Source organism: Dunckerocampus dactyliophorus, chromosome 10, assembly GCF_027744805.1.
Source record: "Dunckerocampus dactyliophorus isolate RoL2022-P2 chromosome 10, RoL_Ddac_1.1, whole genome shotgun sequence".
In the NCBI taxonomy this organism is placed as follows: Eukaryota; Metazoa; Chordata; class Actinopteri; order Syngnathiformes; family Syngnathidae; genus Dunckerocampus; species Dunckerocampus dactyliophorus.
Window position 1 is genome coordinate 22,230,154 of NC_072828.1, and position 25,383 is coordinate 22,255,536.

General features: G+C 39.2%; 1 protein-coding gene across 2 annotated transcripts in view; it reads left to right on the forward strand.

The window, feature by feature from the left end:
* The window catches only part of ror1 (receptor tyrosine kinase-like orphan receptor 1), a 145,019-nt gene that overhangs the window by 79,835 nt on the left and 39,801 nt on the right, over positions 1–25,383 (forward strand). For both annotated transcript variants that reach the window (XM_054789398.1, XM_054789399.1), the window contains exons 2-4: positions 14,958–15,020; positions 24,113–24,403; positions 24,703–24,736. In XM_054789398.1, the coding sequence (XP_054645373.1) occupies positions 14,958–15,020; positions 24,113–24,403; positions 24,703–24,736 (388 nt within the window). The remainder of the gene's footprint in view (positions 1–14,957; positions 15,021–24,112; positions 24,404–24,702; positions 24,737–25,383) is intronic.

Sequence of the window (25,383 nt, forward strand, 5' to 3'; positions counted from 1 at the left end):
GTGGGGTATACAGGTACACAGATGTAGGGTAAAAGGTATACACTATCTACTTTATTATATAAAATTGAAAATTCAATACATTTATTCATATCCAAATTAGTTAGGTTTGCCACAAACAATCGTCCAAAGCCACCTCCTTCCAGAAGGAGGAAAGTTCCCTGTACTAACTATTACAGGTCACTTGTTTGTTCAAGATGGGGGGTGATGTGCAGTGTTCAGTGCCATTGCACTGTCAATCAAAGCCGTTATTATTAAATTTATTTTCTTTGCAAAGAACAGTAGTGGATCTCATTAGATTGTGCAAGCACTGCTGATGTTGAGGCTCAGCCCTTTTTATTTAGCCACACACAGCACTGAACACATTAATAATGGCAAAATTCCAGGATGTATTTTTCCAAAAAGTGTAGCACTCAAAAATGAGGTCCGCTGATGAGAAGTAGGGAAGAGAGGCAGGGGGATCCTGGACTTATTTCATCTGTGCAAACTAGAAGACTGCAGGAAATGAAGTAACAGAAAAGAGGTCTTTGTGCCTTCTTTCACACCTCTTTCTTCTCTCGACCGCCATCTCACTGGCCTTGCCCTCCATCATCTGTGATGGAGGTGGGTTAGTTATGAAGTGTCTGAGAGAACAGGGTTTATGGGAGGTGAGGCGAGACTGTTTGGAGGAGCAGTCTGTAGTACGTTCCAAGGTGCGCTCAGTCTGCTCCTCAGCAGCCATATGGAAATGACACCACTTGGAAACGTGAGAAGAACTGTGATCATCTTTGAGTCTGCCACATTTGCTTTCTTTAGAATGCACACTCTTAATAGAGTCTATTTTTTTCCACTAACTCCCGCAGTTATTCTTGCTTTTAAAGGCACCATATCGGAGCCACAAAAGCAACTCTGCATGACAGCATCAGCACAGAATCACAGCCAAGGCTCATTAAAAGCAAAACAAGATGAGGCTGCACGCTGCATGTCTGTTTGTTTTGAAGTATGTTTGTGGATCCCGATCCACGATCATTTTTCCCACAGTGCAAATGACAATTGATGACACATGGGACGTTGGAAAGCAATAGCAAATGCACATGCTGTTTAGTTTATCTTATGTCACTACAGACAGAGATGCATTGTCTTTAATCTGTTAGTCAGGGGTGTCCAAAGTGCGGCCCGGGGGGCCATTTCCACACTCTAAAAATATAAATTAACAATAAAAGTAAAAAAAAAAAGAAAAAAAATTAAACAGTAGCAACAAATCAGAAATTTTACACGAGTAAATTCGAAATATTAAAAAGTTGTAATCTAAAGAGAAAAAGTTTAACGTTGTGATATTATGAGGAGAAATAACATCATTTTAGTAACATTCAGCTGAAATGTAATAATGTTATTTTTTAAAGTTGTAATATTAAGACAATATAAGACAATATAAAGACATCATTACGAGAAGAAAATTTACAAGAAGAAAGTTGAAATCGCTGTAATTTTGTGAGAATAAAGTCAAAATATAAAGAGAAAAAAGTTTTAAAAAGTTGCAATTTAACAACAATAAACTAAATTAAATTTGAGTAGATTTAGTAGATCCTAATATGAGAAACACACAAAATAAAATAAGTTTTGGAAAATTTGTTTGGTGAAAAAGTTATAATATTATGGGAATAAAGTCAAGAATATTATTGCAATAAAGTCATAATATTACAAAAATCTATGAAGATTATTTAGAAGAAAGTCGAAATAATTGGGAAAAATACCCAGCAAAAATGGGGAAAAAAAGAGCATAGGCTGAAGTTTATACTAATATGCTTTTTCACCAGTATCACAAAGCTGAGATGCAGTTTTCTGTTGAAATATATGTAACTTCTTACCATATTTACATGGGCTGCTGTACAAAATATTATAAAGTGGCCCTTGCATCCTTTCATATTTCAGTATGTGGCCCTTGGTGGAAAACGTTTGGACACCCCAAAGGTAGTCCAAAAGAGGATATGAGTGCACACTATGTTCAACCTCTAATATTTGTTAGAACATTATAATAAACTGACAAAGCAACCTATATTTACCTTTACCTGTACAATGGTAATAAGGTCTTCTCGGTAGTGCCTGGAGACGTTCTGCATGCTAGCTTTTCCATAGTTCCTCTGTCTGTCTTGTCATTACAGCACACATCCTTATGAATCATGTCCTCCCCTTTGATTCTCAGGTTTAATGTTTCTCCTCCATACTTTATTACTGTCCTCCTTTCCGCACGCTGACAATGTACAAAGAACAGTTTGGGAGTCCTCCAGCTATTGTGCTGCGAGTTTCCAACACGGTGAAATTTACCTTAAAACAATGCTACGGTTTTCATCACTTAACTCTTTCTGACATTTCACTGCCTGTTTTTTTCCAACGGAGGCAGATTGTGAACATCCGCCTCCTTTCTTCCTTCGGTTTACCAACTTCATTTTTAGAATGAAGTTTTTCTTTTTGAATGGGAATAAAATACACTAGTTTAGTATTGTAAATTTCAGTTTGAGATGAAGTTACTATTTAAACGTAAAGACACAGTATCACTATTGAGCCTATTCAGTACAGACAAAATTCCACTTTAATACTGTGTCTACCAATTATCTTAGGTGATACAGAGTTTGGCTGTTCAGTTTTATGGACGTAAATACAGTAGATCCACACGCATTTGTGATTTTAGCATTCACGGCCATGCAAAACATTCTTTAAACGTTTTTTTTTCTCTAGAAATATCCCTTTTTTCCGCAGAAAACACATCCCATACACGCTAAGTTGGTAATAATTCATAAATACGTGATAATACAGGTAAAATGTACAGCATACATGTACCACTGGTGAAAAAGACTCTTTCACTGGTGATGTTTTTTCATCAAGCGTTGAGATTTCGCACTATGCTCGGCAAACCTTGAACGCACCTTAGTTGCTGTGAGACGCAAAAGTGAAACTTATATATAACTGTCTGTGTGCCTGTTTACAGTGCCACATGTACATTGGTATGAAAAAGTGTTTGCCCACTTCCTGATTTCTTATTTTTTTGCATGTTTGTCACACTTCAATGTTTCAGATCATCAAACAAATTTAAATATTAGTCAATGACAACAAAAAATGTGTTTTTTTGATGAAATGTTTTATTATTAAGGGAGAAAAAATTCCAAACCTACATGACCCTGTGTGAAAAAGTGATTGCCCACTAAACCTAATAACTGTTTGGGCCACCTTTGGCAGCAAAACTGCAATCAAGTGTTTGTGATAACTTGCAATGAGTCTCTTACAGTGCTGTGGAGGAATTTTGGCCCACTCATCTTTGCAGAATTGTTGTAATTCAGCCACATTGGAGGGTTTTCCAGTACGAACCGCCTATTTAAGGTCATGCCACAGCATCTCAATAGGATTCAGGTCAGGACTTTGACTAGACCACTCCAAAGTCTTCATTTTGTTTTTCTTCAGCCATTCAGTGGTGGATTTGTTGGTGTGTTTTGGATCATTGTCCTGCTGCAGGGCCATGTGCTTTTGGATTTTTTTTCTCCCTTAATAATAAAATGTTTCAATTAAAAACTGCATTTTGTGTTCAGTTGTGTTGTCATTGGCTAATATTTAAATTGTTTGATGATCTGAAACATTTAAGTGTGACGAACATGCAAAAAAATAAGAAATCAGGAAGGGGGCAAACACTTTTTCCACATGGAAGAGCAGGGGGAACGAGCTATGTAAAAAATAGGGCTGTTATTTGCAGAGTTTTGCCGTCTGTCGGTGGCTCTCCAGTATGTGTGTGAATGGTCCGTTGCTGTGTCAGCCCCGTGATTGACAGGTGACCCATCCAGGGTGTACCTCGCCTGTTGTGCAAAAGTCAGCTAGAACAAACTCCAGCTTCCCTGAACAGGATTAGCAGTGTAGAAAATAACTGTATGGCGTATCATGATATGATATGATGTTTTCGACATTAGCCTAAAGTCTATCACTGATGCTCTCTTTGGAGATGAAAAGCTCTTTTCCGTCCAGCTACTCATCTCTGATTCATTTACATTTCACTCCTGCCAGCAGCCTATTTAGCCAGCTACCTTGAGAAGTGGAGGAATGCTGGTGCTTATTTTCTTAACCTGGGACGAGGAGAGGTTTCCCGTAGAGCATTTCTGTGATTGACAGAAAAGCATACTGGAATGGCTCAGAGTTTACCTCAGGCTGGCTGTTGGCAGGCGGGACGAAGTCTTCAGTACAGACAATATGAAGATAAAAAACAACTGGGAATAAAACAAGATGTTTTAACAGGAAATCATTTTACTTGTAAGCGCAACATTTCAGTCTGGACTAAATCACACTCCTCTTTAACAACATATTGTCTTCCAATTCCCCCACCACTTCTTAAGTCTCCATCTCAATGCCGTCCTATTTTCCCATCCAACTTTCTCTTTGACCTCCAGTGAGACGTCTTGCGGCATAGTCTGCACGTTTGACTCAGAGCTGACGAGGGTTCCTGAATGGATAGAGATAGGATGTGTCACACACAGATTCCAAGAACCATCCCAGGATCCTTCAACATATATTTTTTTTAATCTTAACGCCAGCATTCTCTTATCTTTGGATTAATCAGTTCAGGTGAGGTAGCAAAGAAAAAGATGTTGAAAATAAAAGTACATTACTTGAAATTTGAAATACCAATGCAGTAATGCATTGGTATTTTAACTGCATAATTTGTGTAGATATTACTTGTTTTTGCTGTTGAGGCAACTTTGGCCACGGAAGAAACACCAGGACCATTATGGATAACACTGCTAATGTTTTCCACCTCTGTTACTTACATCAAGAATCTTTAGCTTCTCATGCTCTGTTTTGTCAATAGAACCAGTGATTTCAACTATCCTTCCCGCAATTTTCAGTCATTATATGTCCCGCAGGCAAGACGACATCCAGCCTTTGAGTGATGAAGTACTGACAGGCATGAAGAATAGTCCTGGAATGGTGCCCAGGTTGACTGTAGTCACATGATGTCTAAATCCTCATCAATTTTTGGCAACCTGCAGCAGTATCCCGGTGGTCTCTTATTCCATCTGGTTGGTGCCCATCCTTTTTTAGTGTGTCATTGTCAAGGAATCTCGAAGGGCTGGTGATGAGCTCATTGAGTAAAAAGGTGCTACAGGTTGCACTTAAGTATGCCCACATACTGCTACATACAGTACAGGCTTATACTCAGGCAGGCATCTAGCATGGCATCCTTCTTCGTCATGCGCATTTCTTTTGCAAATATGATCCTCAAGTTGTCGCCTTGTCCCATTCACCCAATGTGCTACATTGAAGAAAGCCCCATTCTCTTAATTAAACAACAAGAAGATGTTAAGATTCCATTTTGGATGCTCAGAGAATATCTCAGACAATTTATACTGCAGTGGGCAGTCAAATTAAGAACGATCTTCTTGCAAGCGATCAGATTCTATAAAAATATGTGCATGTACGTACATGGACATACACACACACACACACACACACTCATTCCAGACATGTCAGATCAAAACAGATGACCAGTACAGTAGGGGTTGACATGCTTTGCACATTCCTCACTAGTCTGCTTGTAGTGCTGGTAACTGGAGCCAACCAGGCCTTTTACATTAGCCTTCAAGCATCATCCAGGTTTGCAGGTCAAATTGTGCTGCCAGTGTTGCTGAGTTCACGCTGTCATTTTGAAGCTACAGTATGTCCATATATACAAGTTACATTCTTTCAATTAAAAAAAAAAAGTAGGAAAAAAAATCCACGCTAATTAAAAAAATCAAGTTTAGGGTTGTTAACAACATACCAAATCAACAGACAGTGCTATGAAGTTGTCCCTTGACATTGCCGCTTAAATTTCACGACTTCTCTCTATCACGGTTTTTAAAAAATATATTAATTAATAAATATTACGGTTTCCTCGTTGAATATGACCTATTGTTTTTCAAAAATAAGCATATTGAAGCAAATTTTACGTATTTTTGCGTAAATTAATCATTTCCAAGCATAAAATGGCTAAATGAACTAAAATACAAATATAAGACATTCAGAAGACTCATTCAAAGACAATGTGAATGATATGTAGTATTCTACACTGGCCACTAGGTGTCAATAATTTTGCTGTAATTTTCGGTGAGGCACACAAATGCCAGACTAGCTCGCCGGAACAACAGGCTTTTATTGCCGGTTTGAATTAGCTCACAACAGGCACAATAATCTCAAGTAAAAAAATACCTAATAAAAACACAAGTTACTGTTGGTGCAGTAACCCATGCCAAGCTAAAACTCAACTCTGAACCCCCGACGTCACTTTCTGTCGGACTGCCACTTAGTTTTACACGAGCACAGGTCTTATTTATGTCTTGGATGGCATATTTACTGTTATGTCTACTATATTGTGTGAAGGTGACTACAGGGGTGTTATTTAATGTTATTTATGTAATTTGGTGATTATTTCATGGTCTAATATGTTAAAAAACATATTTAGAATGCCGTAAACAGATTTTCTATGCTCAACTATGAAAATATTTTATTTTTAAATAAGGAATCCTGCTTTGCGGAAATTCACTTATCACGATCGGGGATTACTGAATCCCCAAATTATAAGACTTGACCACACTTTGGTGTCAAACAAAGGAGACAAAAAAGTGCTGTTTTTCCAGCCAGTGCCAACACATTCATTGGGGTGCTGCAATGATGTCAGCCTCTCTCTAGACTCTGGGTTCGGGGTCCTCTAGCTCCCTCTGGTGGACAGAGGCAACATTGCAGTGCAAGCCATCCATTTTCTTTGCTGCTTGTCGTCCAATGAATGCATTGCGTCTGAGCAATGCATTATGAGAAAACTTTAAGAGTGTTTTTTTTTTCCATTTCAAATTTGTATTGGTACATGTTTGTATATTTCTCAGGTATACCTTTGGAGTGTTAAGTTGCTGTATGATGAGTTTAGTGTTATTTGTAAGATGACCACCTGCAATTTCCGATGGGTTGACAAGCTTGTCGTGAGTTTTTTCATGCCTTATGATTTGGCTCCTGTTACATAAAGAGCTGCCTGGTCCTCACAGACTCATGCATGCCACAATATGCCATTTTATGATGTGGACACGTGCGACCGATATATGTACAAATCTGTCTTTTCCTCTAAATTTAGTGGGCTTCTACACCGGTGCGGCTTATACACCGGAAAATAGGCTATTTATGACAAAAACAAAGACATTCTTTGTAAAAATGTGTGCTCAGCCGCAGCCGTCAGCCCCCCATGTAGTCAGAATGGTACAATCTTGATCATGTGACATCTTCATGACGGCGAGATTGATCGAATCAGACTCCTCCAAACTGAATAGTCCACTATTCTAAGACACTCCAGTGCTAACATCATTCATGTTAAATATTCGGTACCAGTAAACAACTGCCAAATGCATTTTATACTCCACAATAACCATGAGAACAAGACATGTAATCCCACTCAACCTCTTACCATTCGAGTAAAGGCTACTTTTTGTGCATTACACCGCTTTTGAATTGTCATTTGTCATTTTATGTACAATGACAGCCAAGAAAACAATTCTGTACGTCTCCATTTTTGTATTCTAAGTGGACTTCAACAAGCTCTGCAACAGCTTGAAATGACTTTCATGAGATTTAACAAAACAAACTTTTGATTTTTTTTTACTAAGTATGCTTTGGGACGATTAACCCCAGGAAAGAGATTATGTTTCTACAAAGAATTTCACCCGCACAAATGAGGCTTTTTGTGTTTAGGTTGCAGAGAATATCCTGGCTACTACTTTGTGTACACAATTTCAAAAGTAAATTAATGGTTTGGACTTCCTTTGGTTGGGAGGGGGCATAAATGGTCATGTTGTTGCAAATGTCAAATGTACAAATACAATACTTTTTTTTTTCTTGCTGTTCATTGTTGTGACCCATAAGGGGCCTTGTCACACAGCCTGCTCAGTTTTCAGCCCTTCTGCTTCTTTCTCTCGTTCATTTCTGTGCTCTTATAAGGTTACACACTAAAACACTCTGCGACCATGCACAGCTGAGTGTGTGTGTGCATGTGTGTATAGGCCCTGTGTTCTTTGGTCCGTGATGTCCACAGGTGAACAGCCAGTCTCTGAACCCAGCTTGTTTCCATGCCTCTATGCACTTCAGTTGAGCCTGGGAACAAACACACACACACTCAGGTGCAAATACTGTATGCACACACATATACAATCTGATTTTGGGGTTTTAGTTTTGTAAATCCACCAGATGTAATCCTACTATTGCAGTTGACTTGCATTTTACATGCTGAAACTTTTAGTTTCACCTCCATTAAGTATTTTGATTATCTACATAATCAGTAAAAAAAATGCAGTTACTTATGGTAATTTGCTATTTTTTTAATGGAAAGTACAACTAGATAGGAAAAGACATAAAGATAAGAAAATGTAAAAGAAAAAAGAATCAATATCAAATTTTTTCATCTAAATCCATTTGACCCTCAATTTATCAGTCATAATGTAACCAGTGTTGGGAGTCACAGCGTTAAAAATAATTTTCCAGGAAAGGGTAATCTAATTAATCACTGTTTTGGCAGAAATACAGTACAGTATATTGAAAATGCAACTGCTGTGCTGTTGATCTGTTGAAAAACACTGTTAGTTCAGTTAATGCAAAACAGAACAGATACAGGCACTGCCACTGACTCTAAAAACACCCCATCATGTAACCGCATATTAGTTGTTATGCATAACTTCTCCAATTGACCTCTTTGGATGTGATTCTGTTAAACATTTTATGTGTCCCACTCATTCCGATGCAGTGCTCCCATAATAAACTCATAACACAAGCTCGAAAAAAATTTAACTCTTGCCTTTGAAGGATTTTATCAACAAGTGCCAAATATTCTTGGCCAGAGATCTGTAGTTTCTCATACACAATACTCCGGTATTGACATCGAAGTATTTAAATAATTTCACCGTCTTAACAGTTAGTCTAGTGGTTTACATAGCTGACTTTTATTAAGCTGATGTAGTCAAGCCCCTATTAACAATAAGTGGTATAGAAAACTGACAATTGCTGCAATTGAATGTGTGATTTTGTTAGATAGAGCATGCATCTGGAGTACGACGGTTTGTCCTTATTTTATCGTTAGGGCTGGAGTCCTTCATAAAGTCTCTTGATCCACTTGAAGCTGAGAACCATACAAAAATGACTGATCTAAACTGACACAGACTCTGTGAAGGTTTCTGTTTTTAAGACCTTCATTAACAAATTGGCTGAACACAATTGCTTCCCTCCATTACTGCGTAAGATCAGAAACCTAAGCTTAAAATTACTCTGCAATTCATCCCAAATATTCCAGATATTCTGGAGGAGAACTAACAGATGTGACCCAAATAGTGGGGAGATTAAGTAGAAGAACAAAAGGAAAAAGCCAGAGACATTTTTGGTCAACTCATCTTCACACATACAAAGAACATGTTCTCAGTATATATGTATAAGACATTGCTGTTGATGTACCTTAGAAAATTATTGCACCTCCATGTGAGAAATGTAGTGTATTCCCATTCTTCCCATTCTTAAAGGAAAACTGCACTTTTTTCACAACAATTTTCTCATCAGCCACAATCCTTATGTGAGACATGAACACATCTTTCTCTTTTCTGTGCATTTTAAGTTGAGAAAAACTGCTAGCACAAGGCAGCTAGCACGTAATGGGATTTATCTAGTCCACGTATATAGACCTCAAGTAAAACACTTCCAAAAACCGGCAACAACGATTTATATACATTCTGTGACCAAGTAGTAGCAGGTACAAGACAACATGTAATATTTAACAGTATTTTGGTCATTTTAAGCATTACTGGAGCTTCCTTCCAGGGTGCATTGATTTCACAGAGCCAAAAGCAACGAACGCTACTTCCATCAACAACAGCAACAAAGAGAGCATTTGCTATCACTAATCATGACACACTTTGTGAGAGCCGAGAACGACTACTACTTTTTAGTTTTACTCCCCTCAGGAAAAGAATACCGTTGCTGGGCGCTCGGCAGATCCAGCTATAGCGAAACACTAAGCCATTCTCATAACGTTAGCATGTAGCACTGGTGCTAAAAGTTTCATTGACAAAATCAAACCGTAATGAAACAGTGACTTACAATGTTCGCTCTCACTGGGATGCCGACTGATGGGATGGCTGTGTCTTTCAGCGCAAGACTTGTGCTCCCCGATGAGCTGGTAAATTCAATTCAATCTCACAGGCGATGCAGGAACTCCATTACTTACCTCTCATCAAAATAGCGATACTTAGTCAGTCATTTGAAGTAATGTATATCATTAACAGGAACACAGTGGAAAGTAACAAAGTTATTGAGACCTTGTCTAGACGTTATGCAGTTAAAATAAATTAATAAATTCCTCTGATGTCTTATATTGTTTGTTTTGTGAGCTATAATATGATTTCAAATACTGTGCACTGCTTTTTCAAATTTACCAGACGTTAGGTGTATTTGCACAAAGTATCGGATCTGGAATTTCCCCATGTGGGACTAATAAAGGCATATCTTATCGGTATTGCTGATACCAGCCTTAATTTTACTCAGTATCGAATCTGAAAGAAATCAGTAGTATCGCTACTACTCGGTAGTGCCGTGAGGTGTTGTTAGTGAGGCGCTATTTTCACCACGCCAGAAAGGTAATTCTTCAGTGCTCCTACAATAACAATTTCGCTGTAGTTTGGTTAATATGCAGGTCACTTTATGTAAAATTGAACATTGTTGGTGTTTTTGGAAGTTGTTTTAGAGGGCTTTATAGGCAACATAGGTGTGTCCCATTACGTGCATTGTTAGCTCCCTCATGCTAGCTGTTTTTCTCTCTTTAGCACACACAGAAAAGGGAAAGACGTATGTTCATGTCGCACATAATGATTGTGGATGATGGGCAACTTTTTTTTTTTTAAAGTGCAGTTTTCCTTTTAGGTCCACTCTCCCGAGTTGCGCGTTCAGACTCAGCTGGTTTTGTTAGCTAGTGAACTGCAACGTTGCCTTTCCTCTGTCCTTTGTCTACCACACAGCCCTTGGGCACTTTAATCCTATCAAACCTGAGCACAAAAGGGAATTTAGACCCACCTTGGGGCAACAGAGTCACAATAATACACTTCTGTGTTTGGTACCTCCAGGAACTTGTAGGCATTTTAGTTCTCACAGCAACAAGACTGTTTTTTTAGTGGTTTTTATTTACTATGTGTGTTCTTCTTCTTTTTCTTTTTTTTTTGAGGGCGGCATGGTAGAGTGGTTGTCTCTCAACCTGAAGGTTGCAGGTTTGATCCTCCCGTGATTTATGCAGTATCTTCAGTATCTTTGGGCAAGATACTGAATCCCCAGTTGCTCCTGATGCTGCGTCACCAGTGGGTAAATGTGCTGGCAGTATCAAAGCGCTTTCAATGCCTAGGAGGTGGAAAACGCTATACAAGTGAAAGACCATTTACCATTCTTATGGCACTAGAAAAGCTCATGCTTGCAATTTGGAGTGCAAACGTCAGTTTTCTGAAATACAAACCCATTACATATCCATCAGTGCAGGGGTGATTCTAGAATCTGTTGGGGTCCAGGAAAAAACTCACAGGAGGCGCCTCGAACCAGCATTATGCATAGAAGTTCAAAGTTTGTCAGCCCTCAAGGGACCCCATCTGGGCTTGGGCCCCAAGCAGTTGCCCGCATAGACTGGTGGCAGGCGGCGCCCCTGTATCAGCGTACTGTGCTCCAGCAGACACTAATATATCATGCAATCTCTGATTCCCTTTAGAAGGTCTGTGATCGTACTAAGCCAGAATGATTGTGCTCAGTCAGGCTTAGGCATACCTATTAGCCCTTCCGTTTTTCTCAGCAAAACTCCCTTATTTTGCCCTTCTTTCCTGTCATCTCTACTGTGTAGTGTTTAAGAGTTTGCGATGTCCAACTGTTTTGTGTGGCCGTGTACGTGTCAGGCGAGGCGCTTGTGTGTGTGTGTGTGCAGTGCAAGTGAAGAGGACAGCTGCAGTGCATGTGTGGAGACAGATACTGTACCTTCTCTGATACTCTTTCGGCTACGTTTGCTGATGTTCTTCACTGCTTTTTCTGACAACAACAAGCAGAAATCTTCTCAGGTGGTATCGGAACCTTCCAATCAATGAATTACCCTGGAATCGGAACCCAATACGGATAATGGATTGGATGTGACCCATCCCAATCCTCGATTGGATTCCAATGAATTGTGCAGTTGTAACTAGTGTCTAGAGTTTATAGTTGCTTGAAGAAAACAACCATTCCTTGTAAGGAGATACACTTGTGACATACTGAATCTAATAAAGCCACCCAGTGTGTTTCATGTCGCTTGCCAACCTTAGCTAACAGATGCCTTGGCTTTAAGTGCTTCTCATTAACACAGCTCATTTCACAAGCACACCCCTGCAGTCTTTAGCATCCTGATGCAGCACGTGTGAAACGACACATTATCACCTAATTAGCTTGTCCCGCCTGGTCTGCTCCTGTTTGACACTCTCTCACCTCACAGCCTCTGACTGACTCTTTGGATGCCCTTCACGAATGAAGTTAGGAGGAAGTAAAAAATGTTTATATTTTGGGTTACTGCCCTCAGCATTGAATTGAGTTAAGTATTCACAGAGAAAGTTTATCTGTTTTTGTTTAGCTCACATGGTTGTGTTTTAGCACGGGTGTGTGAACGTAAGGGTCGTGAGTTGGCCATCCATCAAGTTTAAACAACCAACTTGCACAAAAATACAGTCTCAATATGCGATTTAGCTTTGTCTGCTGAGACATACTGTATGTGTGTTGAGTGTTTCCAGTGCAGTGAGCTGCTTTTATCTTGCTTTTTTTATCTGAAGGTCCTTCAGATTTTTTTCATTTATCAGGAATCCCCTCATGTGGCCCATTTTTTGTCCCCCTCATCCGTAATGAAAAGAGCCGCTCTGTCGTCAAAAAGCAATAATGCAGCATTAGGTTCACATGGCTCTTATACATTCAAACCCTTTGCTCAGTGTACAGTGGGATCATTGTGGAGGTTTCACATTTAATTTGGGGGGAAAAGTCAGTGTATTCTGGACTTGGTGTTGTCTTTTATATACGTGTTTTTATTAATGCTTTCACGGTCGCAAATATTTTACAGTTGTGTTGCTGTTTTCCAGTTAGTTTGCAAGTACAGTAGATTCAGCATTTTTATTTAAAAAATGTATTAAAAAAAAATGACTACGTATTTATGTACATTATACATGTATATCAGGGGTGCACACACTTTTTCAGCATGCAAGTCAAAATAATCTACCTCTTTCTTCAAAACATAACATATATCAAATCTAACTAGTCAACTTTGAAATACTATTGTAAATATAAATGATTAGCATTTCACATTCACATTTTAAAAGTTTAACTACTTTGACTGTTATGATAATTTTATTCAATATGGTAATAAAGATATTTACACATAATTCCTCAATAGTTATGTACATAACCTGAGTACTGGTATTATGTCAGTCAAAATAGCTGCGTAACATTCAATAGGAGACAGAGTTCATGTATTGCATCACGTTAGCATTTGCTCTCAAACATTACCCATATACAATCATTCAAAATGATTATGCAAAAGACAATGTAGCCGAAGTCAAGGCAACATATTAAAAAAGTTTCAGCACTAGGCACATTTTCCATTTCATCATGAAATAATAGTTTAAGAAACAGACTTGTAGAAAACACTGATTTCTGTAACGGAGTTCAAGACGCAAAGCAGGGCCATCAAACAATACACTTTTTTTTCTACATAACTAGCCGCTTCAAGTGAACAGACAACTTTTGTTATAGGTATAAGCTTCTTACTGCTGAGTTAATTTATCCGTAATCAGAGTAATAAAGATGAAAGTTGCATCTCTGTGTGTAGCTTGAAACACGAGCAAGAACGAATCAGGAGGGGAGCTTAATGTCAGCTGACTGATGTCATAGAGTATGACATCTACAAAGTGACGTTTACGCAATCGACCCAAACTACCTAGAGAGATTAATCCATGCCTTTGTCTGCAGCAGGCTGGACTACTGTAACGGCCTTCTCACCGGGCTCTCAAACGAGCAGTAAAACAGCTGCAGTACAACCAGAATGCTGCTGCTTGAGTCCTGACTAGAAGCAGGAAATATGAGCATATTTGTCCAGTACTCAGGTCTCTGCACTGGCTTCCTGTCACTTAGAGAATAGACTTTAAAACAGCTCTGCTTGTGTACAAGTCTTTTCACGGTCTTGCGCCAAAGTCCATCTCTAACATGTTAGAGCCGCATAAACCATCTTGGCCTCTGAGAAGCTCAGGGAGGGCTCTCCTGCGGATGCCCAGAGTCAGGACCAAACACTGTGAGGTTGTGTTAGTTTTATGCTGCCAAAATCTGGAACAGCCTTCCAGAAGATGCGCGACAATCCTCAATTGTTCAAATCCAGGCTGAAAAGACTTCAACTGTGCATTTGACAACCGAAAGTATTTTATCTGCACTCTTCATTTTTATTTTTATTTTTTGGTTTTATGGAGAATGATTTTATGGAATTACTTTCTGAAGTGATTTTACCCTTCTTTCTGTAAAACACTCGTTTTACCGAATTACGTTGTGTACGAATGGTGCTCTATAAATAAACTTGCCTTGACTTGCCTTACCTTGACAATCTACCGGTAGCTCGCAATCGACGTAATGGGCACCCCTGCTGTAGATGATATACTACAGGAGAGTCAAATGGAATGACCATGAGTTTGTCACAGGCATGAATAATTTATTTATCTTTCTGTATAACTATCCATAAAACTCAGCTCGTTGGCCTTGCCAACATGTGTGTCAATTGGTTCTTTGTGCATGTAATAAATACAGAATGGAAGTACTGTATAGCAAAATAAAAATGTAATTTGCCTTTTTATTCGTGTTATTTTTTGTAATTCAAAACAATGAATTAAAATGCTAATAGAGAATTTCAATTGTGTTTACAGCATCTGAGTTTGCCCAAGACCCCAGTGTGGTAGCAGCCCCGTCATGGAACACCTCCAGTGATGGTAAATAAATACACCCCCTCAGACACAAACACGTACTGTATATGCACACATACTGCTGGATTGCATTGAAGCACACATCCATAGCAGTTTTCTTTTAGACCACAATCTGAAACCATAAATGCATATGCATCTTCTGCTACAAACATTGGATGCATTTATCACGAGGGGTATCGGAGCGTGTCTTTTGTCTGAAATTACATTCAATGAGGTGCTGATGAATGAATGGCAACCTACAGCAATCCATACCCTGTCCCAATCCAGCCACTGTAGAGGATAACTGATGGAACAAACTATACACTAATCTACTCAACATGTGGCCATGGCCGCAGGTGCATTTCCCTAATTTCCACTGACCCACTTTGATTTTTGTGTGTGTGTGTGTTTTTTTTTCCCCCAAAGCTACCAGTGGAGCCTCAAATGTATACATCCTCTTACTCTTTGTTATAGATTTGACAATAGTTTTACTGTTTCATGTGGTGACTTTTTTTTTTTTTTGTAAACTCATACCCAGTCCGGTATTTTCATCCTGTGTGGAGGAAAATAAAGGAAGTAAAATGTCAAGCAACTGGCAACAACAATATAATCGCTTGTAATGTAATCTAATGACAGTTAATACACAGCCTCAAAAATAGGTTTTGACTGACACAGAGGTATCAATTTAAAGTGTGTTATTATAGTTGTAGTTTGCATTGGTGCATTGCATCACATTTGGAGGTGTAATATTTTGTAAAATTGAGACGGATGATGATACTAAACCTCAATGAAAACCATCAATATGCTTGGTTATACAATAGACCCACTTTTCATGCTGGTTATCATGAGAAAAATCACCAAAAATATGATATGCCCATAAAAATGTCTATTTTTGACACCTGGCTTGCTCCCCCCTCCCCCAAACCCTCCTGCTGGCTTGACATTGACGTCCTCCGATTTTGGCTCAACATTTGCAATAAGAGTGACTGTTGGGTTAGATTAAATTGAGCTAAATTTAGCTCCAACCCTCCCCCATTTCTCTTCAATATGCCTCACACACTTATTCAACACATTTTAAAGAAAAACTGCACTTTTTTTTAAAGTTTTGCTCATCATCCACAATACTTATGAGACTTCTATTTTGTGTGCATTCTAAAGATATAAAAACAGCTAAAAAGAGGCAGCTAATTAATGCACGTAATGTGGACGCACCTACCCCGCCTACAAAGCTATTAAAACACCTCCAAAAACGTCCAACAGCGTTTTGTCATTTTATATACATGCTGTGACCATGTAGTAACAGGCGCATACATATTTTGGTCATTTTAAGCATTACTGGAACTTCCTACCTGGGCGCATGGATTTCACATAGCAACATAGAAAAAACTCTACACCTACTGTTAACTTTTCCAAACTCAAAAATAAAAACAGCAGCAGTGGCAGCAGCTACATTATGGAATGTTACCTTTCGGTAGTGGTGTGAGGCACTGTGAGCAAGTGTGTGGTGAAGCTAGTCGTTAGCCGGCTAGTAGCTAGCAGGTGTGGTGTCACTATGCAGGTAAAGTAGTTCTTTGGCGTAACAACAATGATAATGTTGCTGTAGCCTGGTTAATATGAACGTCACATTATGTAAATGGCGCGGTTTCTTGGAGGTTTTTTTTTTCAGAAGGCTTTATTGGCGGAATAGTTGCGTCCCATTCTGTGCATTCTTAGCTGCCTCTTTTTAGCTGTTTTTGTATCTTTAGAACGGACAGAAAGACAAAGACATGTGTTCATGTCTCACATAAGGATTGTGGATGAAACAACAAAAAAATGCATTTTTCCTTTGAAATATCAAATGTATCGGTACTCCCCACTAATGAATGATAATGTAAGATGATCGATGAACAGATGGAATCACAGTATAGGAGCTATATTTTAAGTTTAATTTTTGCATCACACAGCAACTATGGTAGGTTCAAGGACCGCAGAACAAAGTGTGAAATCTCAATGCTTGAGGAAAAAACATTTTCATTGAAGCATAAAGAAATAAACATTGGGGACTTTTTCTTTAACAGTGGTACATCTATGCTCTTCATTTTGCCTGGATCATCACATATTGGTAAATTCTTACCGGATGTGTGGTGAATGACATTTTTCCTCATAAAAAACTGACTTTTTTCAGAGCAAAAAAAGAAAGATATATATTTTCACCAAAACTCCCCAAATTTGCAGTGTCACGAATGCTCAATTGCGAAGGTGCGAAGATCCACTCTACAGCAAGTTTATAGATTGGTCGCCTGCCAATCACAGGACATACAGTCATTCACGCTCACATTCATACCTATGGACAATTTAGAGTCGCCAATTAACTTAACCTGCATGTTTTTGGAATGTTGGAGGAAACCCACGCACGCACAGGGAGAACATGCAAACTCCACACAGAGATGCCCAAGCAGAGATTCGAACACAGGTCTTCTTGATCTCCTGACTGTAGCCAACATGCTAACCACTCTGCTACCATGCGGCATACTTATTGTTTGTCAGAATGATTGAAAAATACATACAAACATACATACATAGTACATTTTTCAAAGCATGCACCAATTGTACTCTAAGCTCTCATCATGGAGCTCCATGATTGCATCTGAATTGGTCTGACTGGTCACTTGAAAAGGGTATACAAGTCACAAATCTGTGTTAAATATTAAATGCTAATTGGAAACAGTATCATATGCTGCATGTGGGGGGGCAGTGCCCCACTTGCAGTTTTGCAAAATTGCCACTTGGCGCACACCTCAAGGCTCAGTTTACTTGTGGTAATAACACATACACTGTGGTCTAAATACCACAAAAACAATCCAGTCTGACTGGGGAGCATTTAAAACTGTTCCGCTATCAGCTGTCAAATCTATTCCCGGTGTTGTACCCCAGGGGCTTGGAGCGCCAACATCCGCCCTATCACCCACGACGACAGCCTGATTTGGAAAGCGCTCAGCGTTATTGAATTTGACCTTATTTTGCTCTCTCATTTGGTTTGGTTTGTTTAATTCATCTCTTGCGGGGGCCTACACAACCACAACATCCGTCCTACAACAGATGGGAATAAGAAAAAAACGTTTTGCTAAACACAGAGGCAAGATGCAGGTTGCCGTTTGAACACATGGCTGGCAAGCCAAGGTAATGAGGTGAGCCATATGGGATATTTAAAACCTGTAAATGATGAGACCGGTAAGGTAAATGACAACATAAAAAATGAAAGCCTACAGTGTAGTTTGTACAGTATGCAGCCATGTGGAGGAACTAGTGTATTTGTGTGTGTCATTTTGAGTCAGGCCCCATAACCAACATCTGTTCCTTATCTGATGGATGGATGGTGATTGCGCCACCTGTTTTGTCTTCAGGCGGGGAATGGTTTAGATTGACCAAGAAGACAGCATTCAGGTAGCATGACTTTATCAGTATGCATCAGTAGCAGGAAGTTATGCTGAAAGAGCCTCATTATTGGGCTCAGCAATACTGGGATGTAATTAGGTGTGTTGATAGTTTACATAGTTTTTCTTTTTTTTTTTTCATTCACTTATTCCTTCCTGCTCTCTCGCTGTTGGAGAGCGACCCAATTTTAATGAAATTCACCTTTTTGCCATCGCTGGCAGGGCTCGAGACCTGACTTCTCAGTGGGTGTTTAGTTAGCTGTGCAGCCGCTCGGGTTTCTGGGCCGGCCTCTCACTGAGGGCGGTCTGGAAAGCACTGCTTCACTTATAATAGTTGACACACACTCCTTATCAAGACTATTTGAAAAATTGCAAGAGTTTACATTTTGCATTGTTTGATCTTAAGGAGCATCTAAGTAGAGCTTCAAAATGAAGAAATGGGAGTGAGACAAAACAAAATTAAGCAATATATTGCAAACAACCATTAAATAGGCTGTTCATCAGTTGATCAAAAATGTAAGACGACAACCTTTAAAAGCCGAAATGTTGACAAAAATGTGGATTCAATGTCATTTTCTGTCAGGTATTCACGCTGTCATGATCTCTTGTTGGCAAATGCAAAAAAGCTTACTCTCTTTGTTGAGCGGCATAAGCAAGGCCTCTCGCAGCTTGCCACTGCTGCAGAGGTTGGACCCAGTAACACAGTCACAGCTTACAAAAATGGACATCAGTTCCAAACAGTGAATGTTCAACAATCAGCAACATTTCCCTTAGCCTCCTGGAAACACTGGCATCAAGCATGTCCAAACCGTTTTTTCAGGTGATTAACATGTATGGCGAAGCTACTCATTACTGAGTATTTCTATTTTAGGGGGGTGTTTGTTTGTTTTTTTACCTATGGTCTTAAAGTTTTGATCAGCTGATGAACAGCCTAATTCAGTTTAATTGTTGTTTGCAATAAATTGCTTACACTTTTTATTTTGCATTTGGAAGCACTACCCCTTAAGCTCCTATAGTGCAAAATGTAAATTCTTGTAATTCTTCAACTGGCTTTAAAATTTAGATCAGGAGTGTATAGAATGGCATTTTCTGGTCAAACAAACAACATGTGTACTTTGGAATTTGAATAGGTTGTGTGTGTTGCGGTTGTTTGGGGGTGTATGCCCGTTTACATATGTGCTGCTGCATGTGAGTGTGTGATTGCACAAAACTTCTGCGAGAAAATGTTGGTTGATGACAGGGCACCGTTTAGTTGACTGCCACATGAAAGGGAAAGGGTTGATTTTCACAGTGATCCTAGGGCCAAATAACACAACACTCACCACAGGACAATTGCATACAGAGCGGCTTTGTTACAAAACACTAGCAGGACATTTTCTTCACTTTGTCCTTTTAACACAAACATCCCATATTGGTTCAGTTTAATCTTCCTTCTGCTTTCCACTGCTTCACTGCTTCACTTCACTACTCCTCTTCAAAGACTATTACCTTTTCCGTCAACGCTATTAATAAAATGAGATGTTGGTTTCACAACGATAATGACTTTTGCAGGCTTTAAAGTGCCCATGACACCAACGGGCATGTTCAATTTTGTTGTTTATGTCTTGCAAAATAACAATGAAAGGCATATTTCCTGTGTTAGATGTTTGACCTGGCTCTCTATTTTATACAGACTATTGTAAAAAGTACAGCATTTTATCATCACATTCTGCATTGATTATCCATTTCAAGAGCTTGTTCAAGCAAATAGACGACACTTGAGCCCGGTTCTGGTCTTTTTAGTCAATGTCTGTGTAATTGTGGCTTCCTCAAAACAAGTGTCAAAGTGTCCTTGAGCAAGAAACATAACCCCTAATTACTCTTGATGAGGTGGTTGCATGGCAGTCTCCATGTGGGTGTGAGGTACTGGGAAGGCTGCACATTGTATTATAAACCAATGCAACAAAACCGTCATTTTTGGCCAGCTTTCTGAGCATACAGAACCTGTTATTTACACATGGTGTCCTTATGAAAAGAGAAAGAGTTTATTTACTTAGTCCAGCATACTTTGGAAGAACAGCGATGTAGATGGGAGAAAACCAGACAATAATAGGAGACAAAAACTACAGAATATAGATTTTTCACACAGCACACCTTAGAATTTGTAATCATTGTATCTTAACAGTAAAAGTATGCATTTAGGACAGACACACTTGGGGTGGTCAGTTCTGCAAATGTTGGTATTGTTTTGATGCCAAGTAAATACAGGGACAAGATCGCCAATACTGGTATTAATACTGATGCTATTTACTTGAAATAGGATCATTAAATAGTCATTAAATAATCTTGCCTTTATTTTGCCATAATTAGAATCAAATTAGAACACAGGAAAGTTTTTTTTTAGGAAAACTAAAATTATCAACGAACTTATTAGTGAGCACTTTGACAATATACTGTATAACTACAACACTATAAGGCAATGTAACAATATCAACAAAATAATGAAGTTATTTCCATGTTCCCTTTTATTACATACTATTGTTTTGAGCAAAATAAAGTCCATCCTTCCGTCCATATCTTTCCAATATCCGGCAGACTTCTCGGTCTCTGGCTACGTCTTCCAGTTCCACTGGTAAGACATCGAGGCGTTAATAGGCCGGCTGTGAGCCATAATCCCTCCATCGTGTCCTAGGTTGTCTCGGGGCCTCCTCTGGGCTGGGCATGCCTAGAAGCTACCCTTCTGGAGGAAACTCATTTCGACCACTTGTATCCACGGCCTCAATCTACATAGATAGATAGAACATAGATTGACCGGTAAATTGAGAGCTTTGCCTTCTGGCTCAATTCTCCCTCCCTCTCACGCAAGTATGGATCTGCTACTGATACTACCCTTGGTATCAGTACTATATTTGGATAGAGTTTTTGCAGGTTTGCGTGAACAGGGATCGGTTAGGCCAGTGTTTCTCTAAATGTACGGCCGTCCTCCCCAGGGAGGGGCCAGAGGACTCCATGGGAGCTGCAGCAGCTTGAGAAAAATAAAGGATTACATACTTTTTCAAACCGACCAAGAGGGTTACGTCAAAGGCAAAGATAATTGATTTTTAGTTCCTATAGTGGCAGAGCAAATTGTCAAAATTATATAATTATATAATGTAGGATATTTGGCACATCTGGACATTATACCCACAGAAACTGAAACTGTGTCTCACCCTACGCAGCTATAACAGCTTTTGAATGATTTTCTACAAGATATTTGGAGGCTGCCTGTGAGATTGTTTTGTCCATTCATGCAGAAGAACCTTGAGAGGTTAGAGTTCACTGACCTGAGAGAGGGCCTGCTAGCTCACAATCTCAAAAACGTTTGATGGGGTTGAGGTCAGGGTTTTGTACAGGCCAGTCAAGGTCCTTTCATACCAAATGATCCAAACAGGCCTTTATGAACATTGCCTTGGTAATACCAGCTAGAGTTACAATTAAGTCCTTTCACAAAAGTTGCCATACATTTCTGCCATGTTGGCCTCTTTTGGGAACCCAGGGACTCTTATAAACAGTTTAAAATAATGCTGTGACCTGTCTTCTGCACATAAAAAGGTTCTCAATCCAATGGATCTCTGGGGGATACAATTACTCAGTCCAATCACATAAATGGTCTAAGGGACGATTTCCCCTCATTCTCCCCTGACACAAGCAACCACCAAACCAACACCAGTAACCATATTTCTCTTAACAACTACACTGGATCATTGGAAATGTTATTTTGCTAACTTGCAGATTTCTACCTTTTCTTCACACAGATGTAAAATGACTCAAAAGCATCCTTCACAATTTTAAGGATAGTGAACACAGTGAAACAAGGCCAAAAAGATGGCACCATTCTTTTAGAGGAGGCTCTTTCCACCTGACATGTTTTATTTTTAAGGAGAGTGCCACCTGAAACTGCTCAGAGGCCTCAAATTCCCAGATCAGGACAGAAAGTTCTGTATTAGATGTCAAGGTGTAGTCATAAATATGGTTCATATTCAGTAGCTAGTGTAGACATGGCCTCTCTAATTATATTGCAAGTAAAATTTTGGATTGGGATTATCCGTACATATTTGTATCAGCCTATACAACCACTGAGGTTTGACGATCTGAGAGTCTCCTGTATATACTTTTCTTTCATTGTTTGTCTTGGCCCATGTGTGAAACCAGAAGCATTTTTGCTTACTTAAGATCGGTTTTGGGGTTGAGGGAAGTTTCCAAAGATTTTTTTTTTTTTTATCCAGTGTTTTTCCTGCATGTTAGGTGGCTTCTCCTTATTGCTGTGTTTCAACCATGTGACAGTGGGCAAGCATAAGCTATGGCCACATACACAGTCAGGATGTTTGTGCAATATTTTGGAGATTAAAGCAAATAACAGTGCATGTCGTTGAAATTATTTTCCCCAATTGTGTGAGTGTACAGTACATGGTGTGATGCTTGAAGGCATATAAAAAAAAACAAGACGACCGAAAAACAGTGAAAGCTTATCTCAGCATCAGACATAATGAAAATAATGTTTCTAATATGTCTATGGGCGTTCTTACACCAAATTGGTCTGCATGAATACATTCTTGTTAGGCTAACTGGTTAGCTCGCTATCTCACTAGCCTACTTGCGAACGGACGCCTCGAGTCCCTGCAGCATAAGAGTTGTGCAATGCGTTGTAAACAATGAACAATAGTAGTGTAAAGGTGACTATATGCGTGTGATTTCATGTCTACAGGGTTCTAATAATGTTAAACGTATTTAGGAGGTCAAACAGGTTTTCTATGCTTTAACTATGAAAATATTCAATTTATTAACATTGAATTCTATATTGTGGAAATTTAACGCGGTCGGGTCTGGAACCAATTAACCGCTATAAATGAGGGACAACTGTATAGGCTACCTGTATGCTGTCCATTTGGGGGGGACTTATGCATACAATCCAGGTTTTTCTGGGTGATATTTTGCACTTGACTTGGTTCTTGTATGGATGTTTGTGCCACATAGAAATGTGCAGCTTTCCAAGTTGTATAGTTGCCAGCCTTATTTAATTGCTATCCATTTGGGACTTGTTATATGCATATAGTACTTGCCAACCCATGAGATTTTCCTGGGAGACTCGCCTCTCCCTGCATCCATCTGGTGACATTTCTAACATTTTTTCCAGTTTTCTGAGTCGCCACTGTTCCCGCTATCATTTTCAGCCGTACAACAAAACCAGATGCCGTGGCAACATTTTTGTTGAGCGTGTCTAAATTAGATACGAATAGAATAGAATAGAACTTTATTGTCTGTTCTATAGAACAGAAATTTGTCTTCCAACACGGCTTATAAAAAATTCACTCACAGTGAAGTACAATATAAAACACACAACCAAGACATAAGTCACAAGCAAAAAAAATACTACAATACAAGAATAACAGTGCTACCGGGCGCTGTTTAAGATTGTTACTGCAACTGGATTTCTTGTAGATGTTTTTGCGGGCCAGTGGGGTTCTGTATCGTCTGCCTAACGGCAGCAAAGTGAAGGAGTGGGAATGGGAATGGGATTTCATTTTCTCATACATTGGCATGTTAATTTAAAATAAAAAATTTTAGAGTAGATGTTGTTTGATACATGAGATTATGGTTAAATTATACACCTTACCAGTTATTTCCCTATTGTCAAAAAGTATTTGTCATATTCAGTCCCCTGATTTGTTTTGCATTTCTGTCTTCCAGGGTCATTTTTCATCCGTCTCGAGACTCCTATGAACAACATAACCACATCTCTGGGCCAGACAGCCGAGCTGTTTTGTCGCGTGTCCGGCAACCCACCGCCAACAGTTCGCTGGCTAAAGAATGACGCGCCTGTGGTACAGGAGCCACGTCGGGTTTCTTACCGTTTAACACCATATGGATCACGTCTTCGCATCCGCAACCTGGACACCACAGATACTGGTTACTTCCAGTGTGTTGCTACCAACACCCAGGGCACAGTGTCCACAACAGGCGTACTGTTTGTCAAATTTGGTAAGAAAACTTATAAAAGGGGTGCCAGCGGCAGCTCAGCGATCCAGAACTGCTTGGCAAGATTTAAAAACACTGAATGACGTTCTAATGTCACAGTGAAAAAAGCTTTATGAGTAGTGTTTAACCTTCTTGGTATGATTTAACTTCTTCTCCTGCTTCAATTTTTCCTGGAGGGGATCTGGCTTCACTTAACAACACGCAACCTATTCTTGCTTGTAACTGACAGCTAGCACAGAGACAAATCTGGTTATAATAATATTTGTCCTGTGGTTAGATTATCTCATTGTCTTCTTTTCCAGGTCCACTGCCTCCGCCCCTACCAGGACGGCCAACGTAAGTAGCTAAATCTCTTTACATCTTTGTGTGTCCTCCATTGTTTTCATGCAGTAGTTATGTCTCCTGGAATCTTGCACATCTATGAAGATTAAATTATGACTTGAGTATTCAACATTGGCAGTGCTGCCATACTTTTATTTTGTGGTTGATCTTGTTAAAGTTCTTTTCATACACATTAGTATGCTACTCCTTGTGTAGTATGCCCCATAAATGCACCCTACATTATACACATTGAGTAGCCAATCACATCATACCAATTTTTATTTTATTGGTGCCACTTTCTTTGTGGCTAAGCAAATAGTTGCAATGAGCCTTAAAATGCCTTCTGGTTTGAGCATCAGCACCTCACATGGTTCACATTATTACTTAGTACTTTGCAACGGTTAATGTGTCCAATGCACACTATGCAAAGGTTTTTACTACACTAATCTTGTGTTAGGGCTTATAGATGATGTGGATTCTAAAGCATGTATAAGACCTATAAGGCTGGATTTGGTTTGAGTGACCTAATTCAGCCATGTGATTCCGTTTGAATATGTGTCATGGCAATACAAGCAGAAGAACAATAAGGAAAAAAGTGCTGAATCGGATACCTTAAAATTGGAATTAAGCCCTGATCATATTTGGAGAAAAAAATGTGTGAT